Source organism: Polypterus senegalus, chromosome 6, assembly GCF_016835505.1.
Source record: "Polypterus senegalus isolate Bchr_013 chromosome 6, ASM1683550v1, whole genome shotgun sequence".
Taxonomy (NCBI): domain Eukaryota; kingdom Metazoa; phylum Chordata; class Cladistia; order Polypteriformes; family Polypteridae; genus Polypterus; species Polypterus senegalus.
The window spans coordinates 107,941,826-107,966,017 of NC_053159.1; the positions used below are offsets into that span (position 1 = coordinate 107,941,826).

Here is a 24,192-nt window from a genome sequence, read left to right on the forward strand (position 1 = left end):
ATTGTGAGAGAAAAAAATCCTCTTCCGGTTCCACATCCAGCCCATAACCAACAAATTTTTTTTTTTATCCCTTCTTTAGTCGATATAAATTGGAAGGCTGAATAGATCACTTAATTAGCCAGAGTTTTGCAGTAGCTCGTGCGTTTGATCGTGCTTGTGGGATGACCTGTGTGTTAGAAGAAAACAGATCTCAGACTGGCTGCCCTGTATATAAATCAAGTGGCAAATGCCATAGGGAGGATATATGATAGACAGACTAACATTTAAAAATTTTTTTTTTTGAATTTAACGCGATCTACCAGTGGATCGCGATTGACGCATTGAGCACCCCTGCACTATAGTAACAAATACAGAATCTCATTTCAATTAAATTTTCGTTACAACGAAATATTTTTTTAGGTACCTGGAAGTTCGTTGTACTGGAATTTTACCTGTATATTGTATAAGGGAAATGCTTTGCAATTGGTTTCCACATCAAATTTTTTGTTCTCCTGTCCTCACTGCTGTCTCTGGAGACGCTAAGTAGTTGCTCCAACATGTTGATAGATTTCTTATAAATAAAAGATGTAATTTAAAGAAATAATTGAAGATATTAAAATGTATTGTTAATGGGGGAATTGAAATCATGCATTTTGTAACTTTTTAGGCTCACAAACGTCAATGCTTAGAGAAAAGAGAACAGTTTACTGATGATATTTCTGTGAATGGACATTGTGTGCTAAAACAGGACCGAGGAACCCCCAGCTTGCATGGTGAAACAGCAAGTATATGCCTGGATTCAGCTATAAAGGTGAGTTTATTTATTTATATATATATATATATATATATATATATAATTTTTATTTATTTTTTATTATGCACCAGTGGGAGTTGTGGTCGATACAGATAACCGATATGTTTTTGTCCATCTTTGCCAATACCAATAACCGATTGCCTATATATATATATATATATATATATATATATATATATATATATATATATATATATATATATATATATTTTTATTCAGGTATGAATTTTTTAGGTATGCTGAAAATATAAAAGAGCAATATATGGTTCATCTCTATAGAAAAAATACTCCAGGTCATGTACAAAAATCTGCTTAACATACACATTCTGAGTAACTTAAGCACTTTAAGACACCATGCCATTACATGACATTGGGTATATTAACAAAATAATGAATGCATATTCTTTGTGCTATAATCAGACATATATTACTTTTAGTAAAACTAAAATAAAGGGTACAATGACTCCAGTAACCCTGGGCTTAAGTTGGCTTCTTTAAAAGTACAAATGGTAAGTTTTTTTTAACGAAAAGAAGCATTTCTGCCTTTTCAACAGCAAGCCTGTTTCTCTTTTCATTTACTATATTTGACACAGCTGAAAAAAGGCATTCACTGTCTACACTGGTACAAGGTGCTGATAGGTACTTGATTGCTGCCTTGGCCAAGGTTGGGAAATGGGCTGCATTGCTTTTCCAATACTGGAGGGCGCAGTTATTTCTGGAGATAAGGAGCTCGCTGAGATAGTTATTCAGCTGAAAAAAAAGTTTACAAACGTTTACTTAATTTATAATTTTTTTATTATAATATAATATTAGGTTGACCAGATTTGTGGTAAAGAAAAACAGGACAACCACCTGTACCAACCACCGCCATTAATAAAAACTTGTGATGTTGAAATCCTACCATGAAGAATTAAAACTTTGGAAGGCGTTTTCCCTCCTCCGGATGCGGGTCACCGGGGCCCCCCTCTGGAGCCAGGCCTGGAGGTGGGGCTCGATGGTGAGAGCCTGGTGGCTAGGCCTGCACCCATGGGGCTTGGCTGGGCACAGCCCAAAGAGGCAACGTGGATCCCCCTTCCCATGGGCTCACCACCTGTAGGAGGGGCCAAGGAGGTTGGGTGCAGTGTGAGTTGGGTGGTGGCCAAAGGTGGGGACCTTGGAGGTCTGATCCTCGGCTACAGAAGCTGACTCTTGGGACGTGGAATGTCACCTCTCTGAAGGGGAAGGAGCTTGAGCTAGTGTGCAAGGTCGAGAGGTTCCGGCTAGATGTAGTCGGGCTCACCTTGAGGCACAGCTTAGACTCTGGAACCAGTCTCCTTGAGAGGGGCTGGACTCTCTGCCACTCTGGAGTTGCCTCTGATGAGAGACGCCAAGTGGGTTTGGACGTACATATTGCTCCCCGACTTGTAGCCTGTTCATTGGGGTTTACCCCAGTAGACGAAAGGGTAGCCTCCCTCCTCCTTCAGGTGGGGGATGGGTCCTAACTATTGTTTGTGCATATGTGCTGAACAGCAGACACCCTTTTTGGAGTCTCTGGAGGGGGTGCTAAAGGGCACACCTTCTGGGGACTCCCTCGTTCTGCTGGGAGACTTCAATGCTCACATGGGCAATGACAGTGAGACCTGGAAGGGTGTGATTGGGAGGAATGGTCCCCCCGATCTGAACCCAAGTGGTGTTTTGTTATTGGACTTCTGTGTTCCTCACGGATTGTTCATAATGAACACCATCAATCAATCAATCAACATTTATTTATATAGCACATATTCATACAAAAAAATGTAGCTCAAAGTGCTTTACAAAATGAATAGAAAAATAGAAGACACAATAAAAAATAAACATAAGTCAATATTAATTAACATAGAATAAGAGTAAGGTCCGATGGCCAGGGTGGACAGAAAAAACAAAAAAAAACTCCAAAGGCTGGAGAAAAAAAATTTAAATCTGTTGGGGTTCCAGACCAAGAGACCGCCCAGTCCCCTCTGGGCAATCTACCTAACATTAGTCAAACAGTCCTCTTTGTGTTTAGGGTTTTCATGGAAGGACCTAATGATGATGGTCACGTAGACTTCTGGCTTTCAGTCCATCAATGTTGGTGCATCATGATGCTTTGAGTAGGTGGTGGTGTTGCAGGCCGCCACCACAAAGAAACCGGAAAAAGAAACAGGAGAGAGTAGGAGTCAGCATGGATTTTGGAGCCACTGTGAATAATTATTATGAAGAATTGAACATACAGAGTATCAGTATTAAGTTAAAGTGAAGTTATAAAAAGGCCATGTTAAAGTAATGTGTTTTCAGCAGTGTTTTAAAGTGCTCTACTGTATTTGCCTGGCGAATTCCTATTGACAGGCTATTCCAGATTTTAGGTGCATAACAGCAGAAGGCCGCCTCACCACTTCTTTTAAGTTTAGCTTTTAGAATTATAAGGAGACACTCATTTGAAGATCTAAGGTTACGATTTGGAATATAATGTGTCAGGCATTCCGATATATAAGATGGAGTGAGATTATTTAAGGCTTTATAAACCATAAGCAGTATTTTAAAGTCAATCCTGAATGACACAGGCAACCAGTGTAGTGACATTAAAACTGGAGAAATGTGTTCGGATTTTCTTTTCCTAGTTAGGATTCTAGCAGCTGCATTCTGCACTCGTTGCAAGTGATTTATGTCTTTTTTGGGTGGTCCTGAGAGGAGTGCGTTACAGTAATCTAGTCGACTGAAAACAAAAGTGTGAACTAATTTCTCAGCATCTTTCAGTGATATAAGAGGTCTAACTTTTGCTATGTTTCTTAAATGAAAAAATGCTTTCCTAGTGGTCAGATGAATGTGCGATTTTAAAATTCAGATTACAGTCAACACTTACCCCTAAGCTTTTTACCACCTCCTTGACTTTTAATCCTAATGTATCCATTTTATTTCTAATAGCCTCATTGTATCCATTATTGCCAATCACTAAGATTTCAGTTTTCTCTTTATTTAACTTGAGAAAGTTACTATTCATCCATTCTGATGGATACACGTTTGGGTAGGTTTGTGGCAGATGAAATTTAATGTAAGTAAATGTAAAGTACTTCACTTCGAATGTAGAAATGTTAGATCTAAATACACCATGAGATATACATGAAACTTAAAAGTACCCCATATTAGAAGGATTTAGCAGTAGTAGTGGACTCATCACTGTCTACATCCAGACAGTGTTCAGAAGTAATCAAGAAGGCGAAGAGGATGTTAGGTTAAAAATCATGATTTGAGGTTATTCTTGCGTTGTATGGTAGAGTGGTCTAACTTTAGCTATGTTTCTTAAGTGAAAAAATGCTGTCCTAGTGGTCTGATAAATATGCGATTTAAAATTCAGATTACAGTCAACGGTTACCCCTAAATTTTTTACTTCCGTTTTAACTCTTAATCCTAGTGCATCAAGTTTATTTCTGATAACCTCATTGAATCCATTATTGCCAATTACTAAAATTTCAGTTTTCTCTTTATTTAGTTTGAGAAAATTACTATTCATCCATTCAGAAATACCAGTAAGACATTGTGTTAGTGTATCGAAAGAGTCGGAGTCATCAGGTGCTATTGATAAGTACAGCTGTGTGTCATCAGCATAGCTGTGGTAACTCACGTTGTAACCTGAGATAATCTGACCTAACGGAAGCATGTAGATTGAGAACAGCAGCGGACCCAGGATAGAGCCTTGTGGAACACCATATCGGATATCATGTGTCTTTGAGATTTGATTACCACAACTCACAAAGAATTTTCTACCTGCCAGGTAGGATTCAAACCAATTTAAGACACTGCCAGAGAGGCCCACCCATTGACTAAGGCGATTTCTAAGAATATTGTGATCAATGGTGTCAAATGCAGCACTCAGATCTAAGAGGATGAGAACAGATAAATGGCCTCTGCCTGCATTTACCCGCAAGTCATTTACTACTTTAACGAGTGCAGTTTCTGTGCTGTGATTTGTTCTGAAGCCTGACTGAAATGTATCAAGAATAGCATGTTTATTGAGGTGGTCATTTAATTGCAAAATGACTGCCTTCTCTAGAATTTTACTTAAGAAGGGCAGGTTAGAGATGGGTCTAAAATTTTCAAAGGCAGAGGGGTCAAGATTATTTTTCTTGAGCAGGGGTTTAACTACAGCAGTCTTAAGACAGTCTGGAAAGACCCCCGTATCTAATGATGAATTAACTATGTCCAGAATATTGTCAATTAGAACGCCTGATATTTCTTTGAAAAACCTGGTTGGTATTGGGTCAAGGACGCAGGTGGAGGGTTTCAGTTGAGAGATTATACTATGTAATTCAGGTAAATCTATCCTGGTGAAAGCATTTAATTTGTTTATAATGGAGTACCGGGGCTTTGGAGGTTCTGCAGTGTTGGGGAGATATACTATGTTATCTCTAATATCATTAATTTTTTGATTGAAAAATACAGCAATGTTCTTACAGGTTTCACTGGAAGTATTCTGGGGGCATTCCTTTGTGTTACCTGGGTTTAACAGACGATCAATTGTAGAAAATAAGACTCTGGGATTACTAGCATTGTTATTTATAATATTAGAGAAATAGCAGCGCCTCTCAAGACGGACAGTGTTATTGTATGTTTAAGCATAGGGGTGTTCATATGTGCACCTGGCACTAAGACACCGTAGGCCTCAGTTCGCTGATCGACTTTGTGGTCGTGTCATCAGACTTGCGGCCACATGTCTTGGACACTTGGATGAAGAGAGGGGCTGAGCTCTCAACTGATCACTTCATGGTGGTGAGTTGACTTCGATGGTGGGGGAGGATGTCGGTCAGGCCTGGTAGGTCCAAATATATTATGAGGGTCTGCTGGGAATGTCTGGCAGAGTCCCCTGTCAGAAGTAGCTTCAACTTCCACCTACATCAGAACTTCGACCACGTCCCGAGGGAGGTAGGGGACATCGAGTCCGAATTGGCTCTGTTGTTGAGGTGGCAGACCAGAGCTATGGCCATAAGGTGGTTGGTGCCTGTCGTGGCGGCAATCCCTGAACATGTTGGTGGATACCGTCGGAGAGGGATACTGTCAAGCTGAAGAAGGAGTCCTACAGGACCCTTTTGTCCTGTGGGACTCTGGAGGCAGCTAATAGGTACCAGCAGGCCAAGCGGAATACGGCTTCGGTGGTTGCTGAGGCAAAAACTCGGGCGTGGGGAGGCCATGGACAACGACTTCTGCACGGCTTCGAGGAGATTCTGGTCCACCATCCGACGTCTCAGGAGAGGAAAGCAGTGCAGTGTCAACATTGTATGTGGTGGGGATGGTGTGCTGTTGACCTCGAATCAGGACATTATGGGTCAGTGGGGGGAGTACTTCGAAGACCTCCTCAATCCCACTAACATGCCTTCCAATGAGGAAGCAGAGCCTGGGGACTCGGAGGTGGGCTCTCCCATCTCGGGAACTGAGGTCACCGAGGTGGTCAAAAAATTCCTTTATGTTAGGATCCTGGGGGTGGATGAGATACGCCCGGAGTTCCTCAAGGCTCTGGATGTTGTAGGACTGTCTTGGTTGACACTCCTCTTCAACATCGCATGGATATCGGGGACAGTGCCTCTGGATTGGCAGACCGGGGTGGTAGTGGTCCCCCCTTTAAGAAAGGGGACTGGAGGGTGTGTTCAACTACAGAGGGATCACACTCCTCTGCCTCCCTGGAAAAGTCTTTTCGGGGGTCCTGGAGAGGAGGGTCCGTCAGATAGTCGAACCTCGGATTCAGGAGGAACAGTGTGGTTTTCGTCCTAGTCTCGGAGCAGTGGACCACCTCTACACCCTTGGCAGGGTCCTGGAAGGGTGCATGGGAGTTTGCCCAACCAGTCTGCATTTGTTTTGTGGACTTGGAAAAGGCGTTTGACCCTGTCCATCTGGGAATCCTGTGGGAGGTGCTCTGAGAGTATGGGGTACTGGACCCGCTGATAAAGGCTGTTCGGTCCCTGTACAAGAAGTGTCGGAACTTGGTCCACATTGCCGGCAGTAAGTCGAACCCGTTTCTGGTGAGAGTTGGTTTCCGCCAGGGCTGCCCTTTGTCACTGATTCTGTTCATAACTTTTATGGACCGAATTTCTAGGCGCAGCCAGGGCGATGAGGGGGTCCAGTTTGGTGGACTCAGGATTGGGTCACTGCTTTTTGCATATGATGTTGTCCTGTTTGCTTCATCAGGCCGTGATCTTCAGCTCTGTCTGGATTGGTTCGAAGCCGAGTGTGAAGCGACTGGGATGGGAATTTGCACCTTCAAGTCCGGGCTCTGCACCAGTCTGTCGTGGTGAAAAAAGAGCTGAGCCTTAAGGCAAAGCTCTCAATTTACCAGTCAATCTACGTTTCTAGCCCTACAAGCGGTTGACATGATTTTCCTCCGCGGGGTGTTTGGGCTTTCCCTTAAAGAGGGTGAGAAGCTCAGTCATCAGTGAGGAGCTTGGAGTAGAGCCACTGCTGCTTCGCATCGAGAGAAGTCAGATGAGGTGGCTGGGGCATCTAATCAGGATGCCTCCGTGGTGAGGTGTTCTGGACACGTCTAACCAGGAGGAGGCCCCGGGGAAGACCCAGGGCACGCTGGAGGGAATAGGTCTCTTGGCTGGCCTGGGAATGCCTCGGGATTCCTCCGGAAGAAATAGTAGAAGTGGCTGGGGAGAGGGAAGTCTGGGCAACTCTGCTCAAGCTGCTGCTCCCGTGACCGATCTCGGATAAGCGGAAGAGGATGGATGTTGAAAGCTTGATGTATAATGATTTGGGTCATATAAAGGGCATTCTGTATAAAGTGTGATGCGGATGAACGTTTAAGAGATGAAGCACAAGCAGTTCCACAATGAAACACTTTGTAACACAGGTGTGCCTTGACATGTCTTAAAATCTTTTGCAGTTTAGACACAGGAGACGCATCTTTTACAAAGTACAAAAGTTGAAGCTGCATTCTTCCATGCAGACGAACATTTTCCTCCTTTTTGCTAAGTGCCCACTAAATTAAATTCATTCACTAATTTTCCACAGTGACTCGACGATCTACAATGGAAAAACCCACAAACTGCACCACTGCAATGACAGTTTTGTAGGCAATCTTGCAAACATAAATTTTAAAAACCTGATAAAAAAAGCGAGGTGATGCCGTTAATGTGTTCCTTTTCTTCTCTGCTAATGTTTACGGAGCAGTTTGCTCCACACTTTTAAGTTATACACGGTCCTGGCAAGCCACCTCGCAGTGCTGACCGAGTTTCTGGTAAATGCAGGATGATACTGATTGGATATTTCGAAGCTGCAGTGTATGGTTTGTGTTTTTTAAAAAAATAAATAAATCTGTGTTTTTTTCCCCATTCGGGACGTCTGGTCAAACGAATTAGTATGATTATTGTTAATTTTATAATCTTGTTATTTTACCTTGGCGGCAGTTGAATGTGGTTTTGCAGTCACATACAAATTTTCTTTAAGAAGTTCTGCATACATCTCCAGCAATGAAGCAGCAACATCTCTCCGAGTGCAAAAGTTTTTCTCTTGTAGTTTGCTGTTGCTTTCACCATCTTCTTCACCAGCTGACATCTCGACAGTTGTTTCTGAAGTGCTTCTTGCGATTGTTTTTCGGTATCTTGGTCAAAAAATTGATCTTTGTCCTGTGAATCAAGGACAGTTGATAGATAGTATAGTGGCTTGGAGAATACACTAACAAAGCGTTTAGTGACAGCCTCCAAAAGTGTGGTTTTCGCCATCTGAACTCCAAAATCTCTCTTGACGCACTGTTTAAGCAGACGTGTAAGCGCTACAATAGACAGAATCACGTTCGTAATTATAGATGAATGCATGCTTATGTCTTTAGTAAATTGCTCGAATGGTTCGAGTAGAGTAATCATGTTTTCTACAAGTCCCCACTGATGCACCTTGAGAGAGGCAGGATGCTCGTATTCAGCACCATATGCAGCAAGAGTGAGCTTCTGATCCACAAGACATTTCAGCATATAATGCGTGCTATTCCAATGAGTAGGGATGTCCTGCTGAAGCATTCCTGTTGGGGTACCAAGGTCTGTTTGTATTTCTCTCAGCTGCGAAATAGTGAGTTGTGAGTGCTTAAAATGAGTAACTATTCGCCTGCCAATGGCAACACAGTCAGAGATACTTCTCTGGCTCAATAAGCCTTCATTTACAGCAAGCTGCAAAATGTGAGCCATGCAGCTTAAACTTTTAATGCCACTTTCTTCTATAGCTTTTGCCATTGTCACGAAGCACAAAGTGCACATAACTTTTTGAAATGTTCCACTTCGCTAACATGGAATCGAAAGCTTGCGTGATAAAAGTTGCAGAATGAGAACCGGAGAACTCTTTAGCATCCAACACCATTCTTTTTGACTCAAAATTGTTGTCAATCCAGTGTGCCGTTAGACTCAACATACTCATAGGGCTGACCTCTGAGCTCCACATACCTGTAGTGAAGCACATTGCTACTCATATCCACAAGCTTTTAAGAAACAATCACCTCATATAATGCAGGCAGTGAGATATCTGCAAAGTATCTCCAGCTTAGAAGAATGTAGCGAGGTTGTAAATGATGTAGTAACCGACGAAAACCCTCGTCCTCAACTAGGGAAAAAGGCTGGTCATTGAGTACAAACATTTCCATTATTTTACTAGTTATGCCTTTAGCTCTGGCGCTGTCTTGAGGAAACATCTTTACGTTTTGAAGGGTTTGCTGTATGAGGCTACCGCTAGTGAGCCCAGTATCATCAAATTTAGGTTTCGTTTTGGTAGCATTTAGCTGCTTGAAATTCAATGTATAATTCGTTAGGGTGGTTCTTCAGGTGGGCAATTTAAATTTGTTGTATTGAAAGATTTAATTTTGCCTCCTCCTCGCATTATCTCATTTTTGGAGGTTGAGCAGATAGCAACTTTATCTTCCTTTTTCACAGAAAAATATGACCACATGGCTGACATACTGCTTTACTAACGATATTTGCCCAATGAATTAACAACGTGCCTAGTGCACTTGTCAGTAAAGCTAGGAAACCCCATGGTGTGTGTTGTTGTGTTTTTTTTTGTTTTGGTTTTTTTTTGTGAGCGCAAGGTCCCGCGATTGCATGCATGTTTTCCTGCAGCTTAATGTCTGCCTCGCTAAACAATGAAAACATTTAATTATTTAATGAACTGACAGTGTTGACAAGCCTGAATTATATCGGTTGGCTGTAGTGGTTAAAATGTACACATCTGACCGATTTCGATGTCATCATCTTTAATGAACATCAGCCGATAACAATACAGTTCCCAATATAGCATGCATCTCTAATTTTTTTTATAGGACTACCTGTCTAAAGTTTTTTGTGTGTAACTGGGGTGTATGATCACATAGTTTAAAAAGGTATCAGTTTTACCTTTGGCAATGCTGGTAGTTATTTAAAACAGTTAACAAGGCGCCTGAAAAGGGGGATGCCAAATCAATATAGGTTGAACGATAGAACTCTGTTTCACTTTCTGGCCAGGATGCCAAAAATATTAATAGGTCTGTACAATTTATGAACAAGGTTCATAAATCATTGAAAGTCTTCATTAACAGTTCACTTTCTCCGTTGTAGTTCACACATGGCCATAGACTTACTTTCACAATTAATCAAGTCCTGCTTGTTGCAATAAACACAATAATAGTGTTTATTTATAGCTTTCAGATAGGATATATGCAAGTATATAAGTGTACATAGATATAAATATATATAGATACAGTAAATATTGACAAAAGATGATAAACAAAATAACAAAAGCTTTGTCAAACCTGATCTCTCTTATAGAAAAGGCACATAACTTATGAATTGTGATCTTTCAGTTCATATAGTTAATTTGAATAAATTCCTTAGCTGGTTGTGTAGTGAACAGTGGCAAAATCCTACTCTGTAATGGTTATACCAAAAGGGTTTCTTAATAAAACATCTGCTCCCAGTTAGTCTAATCTATGCTTTTTACACCTCCGTGATATTATTAGAGAGAGAGCAAAACATAATGAACAAAAGACTTGACCGTGAAAGAAAATAAAAAGCTCAGTATTACAACTTAACTAACGCTTAATAATTGATCTTTAGATAAGCATTGTAGTCTATAAATATACAATGTGTTAAATGCTGTGGCAATTTTGTCATGGCATTTTTGAATTTCCAATTAGACTGTAATGTTAAATGTCATTAGTTATGCATTTAGACATGCGGTCAGTAGGTGGATGCAGTGCAGCCTTATCCCTGATTTTACTGGTGGTGTTACGTAGATTTCTTGATTTGGTAATTTTGAGTATGAAATTTCTATCTCCTGGGATTTCTTCATTATCAGCTCTCTTAACACTAGAATTACCAAAGCCGACGAAAAAGCTCATAAACCTGGCCCACCTTAAATCCTTCTGCACCTCTGTCAGTGTCTAAAATGTATGTTTTATTGTATAATATTAACAATAAGAGCAGCTCACTACTCAAAATGGTAAATTTGCGAGGCCATCAGAATCAAACCAGTTCTTACCGCTGCACCACAGATGCTATTGTATTCTCCTTGTACCTTTTGTGAAAGTGTTTATTTGATCTTTGGCCTCACACATTATACAGTTTGTCTACATTTTATCATTTATTACTAAAATGTTTCTGTTTTAACAATGTGTTTACATAGATTGTTGTAGAAATAGAACACGCATGAAATGCATGTGTTCCAAATAATATATTATTTCCCTATACAACTCTAAGTACCTGACTTGCAGATAATCAAGGCTTGAGCTGGGAGAACTTTGTGCCCTTTCTGCAGCGTTGGGGGGATGGAATAGCAGACTGCTTGCTGCTTTTCTTGATCGGCACATTTACAAGGCAAAAGACACTGATGGAGAGGTGCAAAGGGATTTAAGGTGGGTCAGGTTTAGGAGTTTTTTTTGTAGGCTTTGGTAATTCTAGTGCTAAATGCAGTGCTTTTGAATGGGTGTTTCACACCATTTACTTCAAATGCATATTTTTGCAGTTTGTGTTTTCACAAGTTGACAGTTCTTTAAATCATAGTTTGACCTCCTATATTATCGTTTTAACGCTGAACAACAGAGCACACACACAGCACCTGCAGCAACATATTGTTTGCCATTTGTCAATTGATGTTATTGATTGGCAATTATAATCTAAGGCTACAAATGTTACATAGGCTTGCAACAGGTTCCGTGTTGTCATTTCTACATGGTCTGATCAAAATGTATGCAAATAGAGGACTTGGTCTCGTCTGTTTTGAGAGACTGATGTCTGAAGTGGAGCTACGCTAGCAGCAGTGTTATTTTTCATGTTATCTGCTTATTATCCTGAGATATCTTGTATTTATCCAACCCGAGGGACACTGCTACAGTATATGTAAGCATATATAAACACGGCCAACAAGAAAGGGGGTCCGAAAGAACCAAAAACTAAACCTGCACCCAAGCTAAGATCGGCAAGCCCTAGTTCAAGATACAGCCTTTCAGAGACTGACCTGGATCAGATGGGCGAAAGCCCAGACTCCTCGGGACTACGGTCCGCTACATCGTCGCCGGCTGAGAGTGAAATAGGGAGCGAATGTACGAGCTTGAGTGAAGCAGGTCTCAATAGCTCGCTGATTGGAAAAGATCACCTGAAACTGGAAAAGGCCTTGCAGTCCGCGGTTTCAGTTACTCCATGCTAGCCGGGAACATCGGGGACACCGGCTACAATAGAGCCTGCCACCTCACCAACGGTGCAAGAAAGCAGAATGGATCTGTCTGAACTGAAGGTGATGTTTGCTGAGATCATGCAAGAGATAAAGAAAAATGAGAAGGCAAGGGAAAAGGCAAATGAGAAGCTTCGACAGGAGCTCCAACAGGCAAATGAGAAACTACAACATGAGCTGCAACAGGACATAAGGAAAAGTGAGAAGGCAAATGAGAAGCTGCGACAGATGCGGCAGCAGGATAATAAAGTCTTTAAAGATATGCTGGGTAAAATTGAAGAGCACATTCAGGAAACTTCGGTTAAACTGAGCACACTTGCTGATCAACTGGAGGATGTCAAGGAGACATTCACGACTTGGATTGAAACTGCCGAAAATTTAGCTGCCAGTGCCGAAGAAAAAGCAGCAACTGTCAGCTCCAAATGCAAAAAACTCGAAGACAGACTGGCTGCTTTGGAAGATGGAAGCAGAAGGAATAATGTCAGAATTGAAGGTCTGCCTGAGAATCGAGAAAGTCCAAACCCTGTGAAATTCGCAGCTAAACTTTTTTCTAAAATAATTGGAGAGGACTTTAAAGCAGATTCTGAGATAGCAGCGGCTTATGCTTATGCGGATCAAATACCGTTAGACCTAGACCTTTTATTATTCGCTTTGAAAGATTATAATTTAAGATAGAGGTGATGGCACTCTTTAGACACAAGCAAGAGATTATATATGAAAATAACCACATTTGTATCTTCCCTGACTTCTCTCCAGCAACAGCTAGTAAACGCACAGCCTTCAACAACAATAGCGGTTACGGCAAGTCAATATCAAATACAGCCTCTTGTATCCTGCCAAACTGAAAGTGGAATCGCAGGGTCAAGTCTATGTCTTTGCTAGCAAAGAAGAAGCTAGACTATTCTGATACATAATAGTGAGTCATGGCCGTTAATAAGATGGCAAGGATTAATATTCCACTGTCTGATCTATTTGTTTAAAATATGGGTTTTTATCATTATATGTTCTCATTATTACTCATTATTACTCGGGCGCTATCTGTTTATGTTTTATTGTGCTTGATTACTTTTTCTTTTTTTATTTTATTATCTAATTATATTTCTCTACCCTAAACAGACTGTTTAACATCATACCCTTGGTTTATTGTTATTGTTATTGCATTAAGACTTATTATGCTTATTCTGGACCACTTTCTAACACCATTCCCGGGTTTATTATCTGGGTGTATTATCTTAATACACTAAGATTGCTGAAGATATATATATATTTAAGTGCAAGTTTGTTATGATTAATTTTATGCATATAGTATTTAGACTATATTGGTAATAGATATCTCTATTTTTTAACCCTAAAATGCCGCTGCATGGTTGCTTGTTTTGCTTTGGGCGTGCTCTGTCTCTGGGTATGTCAGAGGACCGGGACTGTGTGAAGTGGGTTCTAGCCTCACTTGGGGAGGCAAAAGGGAGGTGGGGGTTAAGTAGGGGAGGGAGAGAGAGAGCAGGCTAGATCTATACCTAATCTATCCTTTTAATCTTTATAATTATAAATACCAACGTAATAGGCTGCATGGCAATAACTCTTGGGGAAATAGGAAATTAAGGCGAAGCTGTCTCACTTCCAGTTAAGACTATAAAATGACATCAAAAATTCAGAATCAACGTCTCCATGATGGGACAGTTAACTTCGTGAGCTGGAATGTTAAAGGCCTGAATCACGAATTAAAGAGAAAGAAAGTACTCTCTCACCTAACAGGTCTAAATGCTAAAATAGTATTTTTACAGGAGACCCACTTACTAAGCAAGGATCAGTTCGGCTGCAAAAGACTGGACTGGCCAAATGTTCCATTCTAGTTTTACAAAGAAAACTAGAGGTGTGGGAATTCTCATACATAGAACAGTCTCATTTGTAGCATCAGATGTAGTATTGGATCCTGAAGGAGATATGTGATGGTCATGGGAGACTTATCTAACTGTAAAATGATTTTGATAAATGTTTATGCACCTAATGTTGATGATAAGGAATTTATACAAAATTTATTTGCATCCATTCCCAATCTGAACACTCATAAAGTTATAATGGCTGGGGACTTTAATTGTGTTTTAAATCCACTTTAGATAGGACTTCTACCACAGGGGGAACGGCATCTAACACTGCAAAGATAATTACAAAGTTTATAACTGATCACAACTTATCAGACCCTGGAGGTTTTAAACCCAAATTCAAGAATATATTCTTTCTACTCACCAGTACATCATTGCTACTCAAGGATTGATCATTTCTTTATAGATAATAACTTCTTGCCTATGATTAAATCTTGCAAATATGATGCTATTGTTATTTCTGACCATGCACCTCTGATCTTGGAGCTAAAGTTGCTTCTATTAGCAGACGAGAATTGTACAGAATTTATATCCAAACAAATCAGCTTCTTCCTAGAGACAAATACATCCTCAGAGATTTCTGCAGGAATACTCTGGGAAACTCTTAAGGCCTTCTTAAGAGGACAGATTATCTCATATCTTTCCCACAGAAATAAATTAGAAACCAAGAAAGTAGCAGAGATAAAAAGCAAAATTACTAGAATAGATGAAGAGCGTGCCAGACTACCAAGCAAAGCTCTGCATTCAGAACTAAACCTCTAGACAACTAAAGAAACTGAACAACTAATTTATAAATCCAGACATCATTACTATGAACATGGAGAAAGCTAATAAGCTTTTAGCTCAACAAATTCAAAAGCAAGAAGTGCAACGCAATCTCAGTAATCCTCAACACAAACGAAGATAAAATCATCGACCACAAAAATATAATGATCACTTTCAGAGACTACTATAAATTCCTATATACTACTGAGTTTAAAGAAGACAATACACAATCTAATGCATTTCTGGATACATTACAGATACCACAAATAGACACTTTTAGTGTGGAGGAACTTGATAAACCTCTGGCATTATCAGAATTACTAGATGCTATAAAGTCACTCCAAGGCGGGAAAGCAGCAGGCCCTGATGGCTACCCTGCAGAATTTTACAAGAAATTCTCCGCTCAGCTAGCTCCCCTCCTATTAGCAACATTTACAGAAGCCAGAGATAACCAAACTCTTCCTCAAACCTTTTGCCAAGCACTAATCACTGTTTTTCCAAAACAAAATAAGGACTTATTACAATGTGCATCATACAGACCAATTTCACTTCTGAATAATGACGTTAAAATACTCTCTAAAATCATAGCTAGAAGGATGGAGAAAGTGCTCCCTCGTAATATCACAAGACCAAACTGGATTTATTAGGGGCCGACACTTATCTTCAAATCTTTGACGCCTGTTTAATGTAATATACTCACCAACTAAATCAAACACCCCAGAAATATTATTATCATTGGATGCAGAAAAAGCATTTGACATGATTGAATGGAAATACCTTTTTACTACATTGGAGAAGTTTGGGTTTGGCCCGAACATTTGTGCATGGATTAAATTACTGTATACCAACCCAGAAGCTTCAGTTTGCATCAACAACATTTGCTCAGACTACTTTAAACTAGAACGTGGTACAGACAAGGATGCCCTTGTCACCGCTGCTGTTTGCAATTGCCATTGAACCACTGGCAATACATTGTCGAAATACTGATCAGATAAAGGGATTAGCAGAGAAGGACTGGAACAGAAAATTTCATTATATGCAGATGATATGGTACTGTATATATCAGACCCAGAAAATTCTGTGCCTGCAGTCTTAACAGCACTCACAGAATTTCAAAAGATCTCTGGTCTCAGAATTAATCTGAATAAAAGTGTACTCTTTCCAGTGAATTCTCAAGCATATAATATTAGATTAGACACCCTACCTTTTATCATTGCAGAACAGTTTAAATACCTAGGGGTAAACATCACAAGTAAACATAAAGCTCTTTATCAACAAAATTTGCGTCTGCATGGAAAAAATTAAACAAGACTTGCATAGATGGTCAACCCTTCATCTCACACTAGCTGGAAGAATTAACACTGTTAAGATGAATATTCTTCCTAAGCTCCTTTTTTTTTTCAAAACATTCCAATATACATTAATAAATCATTTTTAAGCAATTAGATTCAACAATAACCTCATTTATTTGGAACTCAAAACATCCACGCATCAAAGAGCGACCCTACAAAGACAAAAGGCAGAAGGCGGCATGGCTCTACCTAACTTCCAGTTTTATTACTGGGCAGCAAATATACAGCGATAAAACCTGGACACAAATAGAACATACACAGGCTTGGTCCGCAATAGAAGTAAAATCCTGCAGTACTTCTTTATATTCCTGCTCTGTGCCCAATAAAATGCAAGTTATCGGCAATATACTAATAACCCAATTGTGCTCCACTCACTCAGAATATGAACCAATGTAGAAAGCATTTTAAGATGGAGAAGCTTTTTCTGTGGCACCTCTGCAAGAGAACCACCTCTTTCAACCTTCACAAACATATGCAGTTTTAATATCTGGAAAAATTTGGAATTAACTTGCTTAGAGATCTTTATATAGACAACGTCTTTGCATCCTATGAACAATTACATTCCAAATTTAACATTCCAGCTACACATTTCTTTCACTATCTTCAAATTAGGAACTTTGTTAAACAGAACCTTCCAGATTTTCCTCATCTTGCACCCTCATCCATGCTGGAAAAATATTGCTCAATCTCAAGGACTTAGACTCCATCTCTGCAATATATAAAATCATTTTACAGTCCCTCCTTTCAAAGATCCAAGAGGACACTGGGAAAAAGATCTCTCAATTAATATATCAGAAAAGGAGTGGAAAGTAGCAATGCAGAGAATTCACTCGAGCTCCATATGCGCAAGCATACAATTATACAACTCAAAATTATATATCGAGCACATTTGTCTCGTCTAAAACTCTCAAAATGTTTCCAGGGCATGATCCAACCTGCTGAGCGCTGCAATCAAGTCCCAGCCTCACTGGGTCACATGTTCTGGGCCTGCACCAAATTAACATTATTCTGGACAAAATTTTGAATTACCTTTCAGACAGCCTTGGTCTCACAATCCCTCCTAACCCATTAACAGCTGTGTTTGGGCTTCTCCCAGATGGGTTTAAAGTGGAGAAAGACAAACAAATTGATTGCATTCACTACACTTTTGGCACGCAGACTTATTCTGATAAACTGGAAGAACCCAAACTCTCCTCTTTTAAGTCAGTGGGAAACCGATGTGTTATACTATTTGAAATTGGAAAAAATCAAATACTCAGTTAGAGGATCTGTACAGACTTTTTTCAAAACATGGCAGGATCTAATCAGTAATATTTTAAAATAAGCTCTTAAAGCACAGAGGAAGCAATTATTTCTGTATTTCTTTGTCTTCTGCATTCATCTTTATTGGTTTATCAAACTTATTATTTTAGGTATGTTTACAAGCGTTAAATTTTATGCCGTTTGCCTTGCTCTCTCTCTCAGGCGTGGGGGTCGATTTGTTCTTAACTCAGTTTTACTTTTTGTAAAAATTGATTGATTTGTATTTTTGCAATAAAATTATTAAAAAAAATGTAAGCAAATACCCTTAAATTAGAGTCTGCAATGTGCACTTTAATCACATGTGAATTGTTTGATTTATAATTTTGAGCTATGGAGCAAAGGGGTAAATCAAGGAAATATGTGTCTTTGACTTATGTGCAAAACTCTTCAATGTGTTGTTTTGCTTTGTTCAGCAGCTTGTTTCCTCCTTTGCCTTGGTCACACCTGCTGGTTAGGGGTGGTACTGCAGTTTCTCTTCAAGGTTTTTACACTAAATATCCTCAGTTACTAGCAAAATTACGCCCTTTGAGCAACTGGTGACCAATCAGTTGCTGTTTTCAGAACCAAAGTGTTTCCTTTTGTATACATCTCTCTCAGCTTGTGCATATGCTATTCCTCAGAAAACTTTGTACTAATGGAGCTTTCGTCAAACTCCAATATGGATAAGTCTTTCACCCTTCTAGTTCAGCACAATTGCTCTTCAGAGTAAATTGAATGCTTCAGTCTCTGTTATGGCTCTGGCTATGGACATCTCAAGTTACAGCCAAGTTAAGAGCTGTAAGCTTGATGAGAAGAGCAATGAGTTAGGGTGTGTTAGAGGTTTTTACAAACCGGAGTGAATGTCTTGCCTTTGGTTTCCTGGGGCTAGATAAGCTTATCCTTTTAGGTTGACCATTGGTGCAAATTTCTGTCCCACAAGGTTTTCAGATCTTGAGTTGTAATTCATTGTTTGAGACAATAAGTGAGACAAATATTTAACTGTTACCACAAGAAGGTAGCTTTGAGATGTTACTTGGTGATCAATCATTTTATCAGATAAGCCTTGAAGTCTGCATGCCAAAGAGGAACCCTTCCATGGAATCTTTTTAGCTGGCAAAAGGAGTGACTGGCAGCAGCATTTTAAGCCAAAACTTGTGTTGTAGCTAGTTCTGGGAGGTATACTGGTTCATACTGAAAACTGTTTTTTATTTTTGTTATGATATTGATTTTCCTTATACTGCAGTACCGGTTTAAATAGCTTAAACAATGTTCGGAACGTGGCACAACAGGAAAGTGTTTAAGGGGGGACCTTTTTCACTGCTACACTGCTAAACACTCATGCAGCGGAGTATATGCGTTAGTGGAGGTACTAAGCGATGAAAATGGGCAGAGAACATTCTGAAACTGAAGCTGTAGCAGATGATAAAGTTGAACATGATGACAAAGAAGAACTTTTGCCATAAAAAGGAGCCATGCCTGTTGTCTGGAGATACTTTGGTTTTAAAAGGTCGGATGTGGACCAAACAACTATTTACTGCAAATGCTGTAGAGCTAAAGTTGTCACTGGAGGCGGCAACACAAGCAATTTGCTGCACCACCTTAGCTGCACACATGCTTTGGAGTACCATGAATATATGGAACAAAGATTGGCATCGTCCACGTCCTTGGGTAAAACAGAAAAAGCTAGAGGACACTTGAGTCAGACGTCACTTGTAGATGCGTTTGCTAGAGGTACTGCCTATGACAATAAAAGCGAGCGGTAGATCAAGATAACCAACGCCATTAAAATCCATATAGCTGACGTGTCAGTGGACAGAGATTGTTAACATTAACAAAGTGTAGTTGGTTTACAAAAAATATTTACTATTCCTTTTCTAAGACCTGTTCAGTGTAATACAACTTTTGACAAGCACTTCTGGATATTTTACTAAGTCTAGATGCCTCTTTGGGTGCTTGAAAATATGTTGAAAAAATTATAGTTTAAGTTGTTTGCAAAATTTGTTCAATAAAAAGAATCTATATTTTGACTGCAACTGTCATGCAGTGTGATTCCTTCTCTTTAATAGTGCCACCCCCTTGAAAGCTATCACTTTATGGGGCCATGCAAAGCTGTATTAATACTTTTGTGCACATTAAAATGTTTTTTTTTTTTGCACAATGTACAATTCTCATGACAGTGGAATTGGTCTACTGCGGTAATTGCAGTGGAAAATGTGGTTAACATCCACTCATTCATGGGGAAAAAAATACCTTTGAATACCATGAAACCAGTGTAATTTTGAAAAATACAGTGATATAGAATTTTGGTCATACCGCCTAGCACTAGTTGTAGCCATAGCAGAAAATGAATAATGTTGTTCTGTTCTACATTCCGATGCTATATTTTTCAATAAATGTCCTCCAAAAAGTGGTAATTCTGGACCACCTTAAATTCCTTTGCACCTCTCCATCAGTGTCTTTGTTTTGCAAATGTGTCAATCAGAACAAGCAGCAAGCAGCCTGGAGAAGGACTTTCTGAGACTGGGCATAAAGCAATTTCTTGACAAAGGCAGAACTGTAACAACAGACAACTTCTTCATATCGTTTTTGTGCTGCTGCACTGCAACACAACTCTTCTTGGCACCATAAAGTGGGACAAGAATTTTTGCAGCTAAAATCACTTCAGTACGTGTGCTATTTTCCATTGTAGTTTTTAGATCTGGCAGTGCCATGCTATGGTGCATGCGCTCAAAAAGTAGTAGTCTGCATTCTCACTGCCATACACCATAATGCAAAGATTTTTTTTTTTTTCCCCGATCTTGTCCAATGTTCATATGACATAATGTTTTCAAATAATTGCTTTTTCATGCGTGGATGTGTGTGTGTGCGTGTGCGTGTGCATGAGAGAGGCAGAGACAGACTCGATATCATTCAAGTGGTTACTGGAATATAAATACTTTTGCAAAGGTATAAACTAGTGTGCTTTTATTCAAGAATAGACTGAATAAAAAAAAAAAAGATATGATTCACCAGCGTTTGTGTGACTACTTATATCCCTTCAGCGATATCTTTTTCAAGTAGCAAAAATTTACACCACCTGTTACAGACTACAAGCATATGTATGTTTTTAATATATAATAATAATAGTAAAAGAAGCTCGCTACACAAAACAGAAATGCAGGGGAAGGCCGGGGATTGAACCTGCAACATCTTGATTTAGAAGTAACTATCTATACTAATAAAAGGCAAAGCCCTCCCTCACTCACTCACTGACTCATCACTAATTCTCCAACTTCCCGTGTAGGTAGAAGGCTGAAATTTGGCAGACTCATTCCTTACAGCTTACTTACAAAAGTTGGGCAGTTTTCATTTCGAAATTCTACACGTAATGGTCATAACTGGAACCTATTTTTTCGTCCATATACTATAATAGACTAATGCCTCCCACGTAATTTAGTGCCTGCCCATATAAGGCCGTCCGTCAGCGGCAATCCAATTGAAACACTGCCGCTAAATATTCACGGGTGAAGGACTGTGCTTATGCAGAGGAAGATTGGATGGTGAGGGTGGTGTTTGCCACAAATTAGGCGAAACTGCGAGAGAAACTTAAGTGCCGGGTCTTAGCTAACATAGCCGTGGACATCGCACGAGATGGCACCAGCACAGCTGGAAACCTTCGATGCATGTACACCGAGCGGCTCACGTGAAATGACGCAGTGCACAGACAAAAAGCAACAGTTCCAAAGAGTGCTGAACAAAAACCGAATTACACAATTGAGAAGGCAGCAAAAAAATATGAAGCGTGTGATACATACAAGCATATTCATAAGTGCAGCTACTGTGGAAAAAGTCAATGTCCTGCTAAAGGAACACAGTGTAAAAAAACCCGTGCATGCAGTGTGTCACGTCTCAGATAAAGAGGAAGACGAGCTGTTTATTGATGCAGTAAGAAACAAATCGATGAATGAAACCTGTTATCTTTACAACGATTGACAAACACGGAATGTAACTTGAACACATCCTACAAATACGAACCTGATTGAAAGAAATAATGATAATCAAATCCTTGATGACAGCAACACTCCTAACACTCACAAAACAATTACTGTATATTGACATGTTACTTTATTTTTAAAATTTTCCCTTTTCTTTTTCACAACTTCTTTAACACACTACTTCTCCACTGCGAAGCGTGGGTATATATATACCCCGATCTACATACGCTCAAATAGATAAACCACACGCCGTGGCGCAATGGTAGAGACTTCGCCTATAGCGCCAACATCCGAGGTTCGATTCGAGGAGGGCACTGAGTATGTCTGCGCTTCGATTCATTTTACCTCGCATCCCCTTGGTTTGAGGCGTATGAAAAAATATGCGGTTAGCGCAGAAAGACAGATCACCAATTGAAGCTTTATGAATAATGGATACTTTATTCGCCATCAATGATTGTTTTGGTAAAGCCATACTCAGTGTATTCATTAGATGAACGGTAAAAAAGTATGAGCGAGGGGAGGGTGACTTATTGAGGCATGCAGGCAAAACCACAATAGCATGCAGGCTCGATGTACTGTAGTGCGCGTCAACTCGATCTGAATTCGCGATCACATTCAAAAAATATATCTTTTCAAGTTCTATTTAGTCCTTATGTGTCAAACTCAAGGCCCACAGGCCACATCCGGCCAGTGTAATTATATCCGCCCGAGATCATTTTATATACTGTATTATTGTTATTAATGGCCGGGGATATGAAGCGCTGGTAACACAATAAACTACAGATCCCATAATGCAGCGCTTCAGCTGCCTTGCGAACACTTACGCGTTAATCAAGTCTAGCTTATGATGCTGCAAGTTATTGCGAAGCTAGCCCACGATGCAAGAGAAAAGTTGATTCTGAAAATAGAGCCTTTAAAACCGATGGGAGGCTGAGTATATGTTTACTGACATTGCGGTAAACCCGTGTGTCTCATTTGTGGAGCTAATGTGGCTGTAATTACAGAATTTAATCTAAGACGGCACTATGAGACAAAACATCAGGATAACCTGAAAGACCTGAATGCAATGCAGAAGATACAGAAAGCAGAAGAGTTAAAGAAGAATCTGACACTTCAGCAGGCGTTTTTACCGTGCAAAATCACAAAGTGATTTCAAGTGAAGCTGCTTTTATGGGAGACACAAATGCACCAGTGCAACTTGCCCCACTTTCCCTGTTGCCAAGTAATGTTGAACCAAGTCGGCACAAAGGTGTTCCCAAATCGCACTTTGCTGATAAACTGGCGCACTGCACTGAGTTCGCGCGCTTTGGTGACTTTGAAGAACAAAAAAGAATTTTGAGTTGTTTACGCAACCCATTTGCGTCGATGTGGAAACTGCACCTGTGCAGATTCAGATGGAGGTGATTGAGCTGCAGTGTAATGGCACACTGAAGGCAAAGTCGATACTGCAGGCCCGCACAGTTTATTCACTCCATTCCATAGAAATGCTCCAGCTCCGTCTACATGCGGCTCGAACCTTGTGCATGTTTGGTAGCACATATCTGTGTGAGAAGCTCTTCTCAGTGATGAAGACTAACAAAACAGCACACAGGAGTCGCCTCACTGATGAGCACCTGCAGTCCATCCTGAGAATCTCCACAACACAGAACCTCACACCAAACATAAACGAACTTGTTGCCAAAAAAAGATGCCAGGCGTCCAGCTCTGATAAAATGACATATGAGCAAAGACAACTGAATGATTTGATTTGTTATTGCTGAAAAGAACAAATTTTATTTATATTTCCAGGTTTTGTTATGCAGCATGTTCATATTTGAATTTGTATAATTTTGACAGGATATATTTTTATGGAGAGCAAAATCTTTTGGGATATTTAAAATTTAAGTTTATTTTTATATAAAATTACATAAGAGTAAAGAAATTTGAATGTTTGTTCTTTTAACGTTTACTTTATTTCTAACTTGTATAATTTAGACAGGATATATTTTTATGGAGAGCAAAATATTATAAGTTATTTAAGGTTTGAGTTGATTTATTCGGAATAATATTCCTGTCTGTTTTATTCATATTTATGTTCAAAAATAAAGTTTTAAAAGTTTAGTTTTAGTGTGTTCAATAAATGTTTATCCTGTTCGGCCCGCGACCTAAAGTGTGTTTTGGATTTTGGCCCCCTGTGCAATTGAGTTTGACACCCCTGATTTAGTCGACACAAATATCTTTGGTTGGAATGTAAGGCGAATTTACTCTTTACATTTGTATGGTGAAGAAAAATTTATGCAATGATGCCTACATTTAACTTACATTCCTACCAAAGATATTTCTGTCGACTAAATAAAAATTCCTTCTATTTAAAATTTAAATAGAACTTGAACAGATACGATAGTTCATAATATCCACGCAGACTTGCGTAAGAGCGGAGTCATCCGTTTTAACAAACAGCGTATTGCACTGATACGAAATAGCCTGCCCATTTAATTATT

The 24,192-nt window shown here is 39.7% G+C and overlaps 1 protein-coding gene across 4 annotated transcripts in view; it reads left to right on the forward strand.

Moving 5' to 3' along the window:
• The window catches only part of brip1 (BRCA1 interacting protein C-terminal helicase 1), a 260,180-nt gene that overhangs the window by 17,297 nt on the left and 218,691 nt on the right, over window positions 1-24,192 (forward strand). For all 4 annotated transcript variants that reach the window (XM_039756727.1, XM_039756728.1, XM_039756726.1 and 1 more), the window contains one exon: window positions 647-790. In XM_039756727.1, the coding sequence (XP_039612661.1) occupies window positions 647-790 (144 nt within the window). The remainder of the gene's footprint in view (window positions 1-646; window positions 791-24,192) is intronic.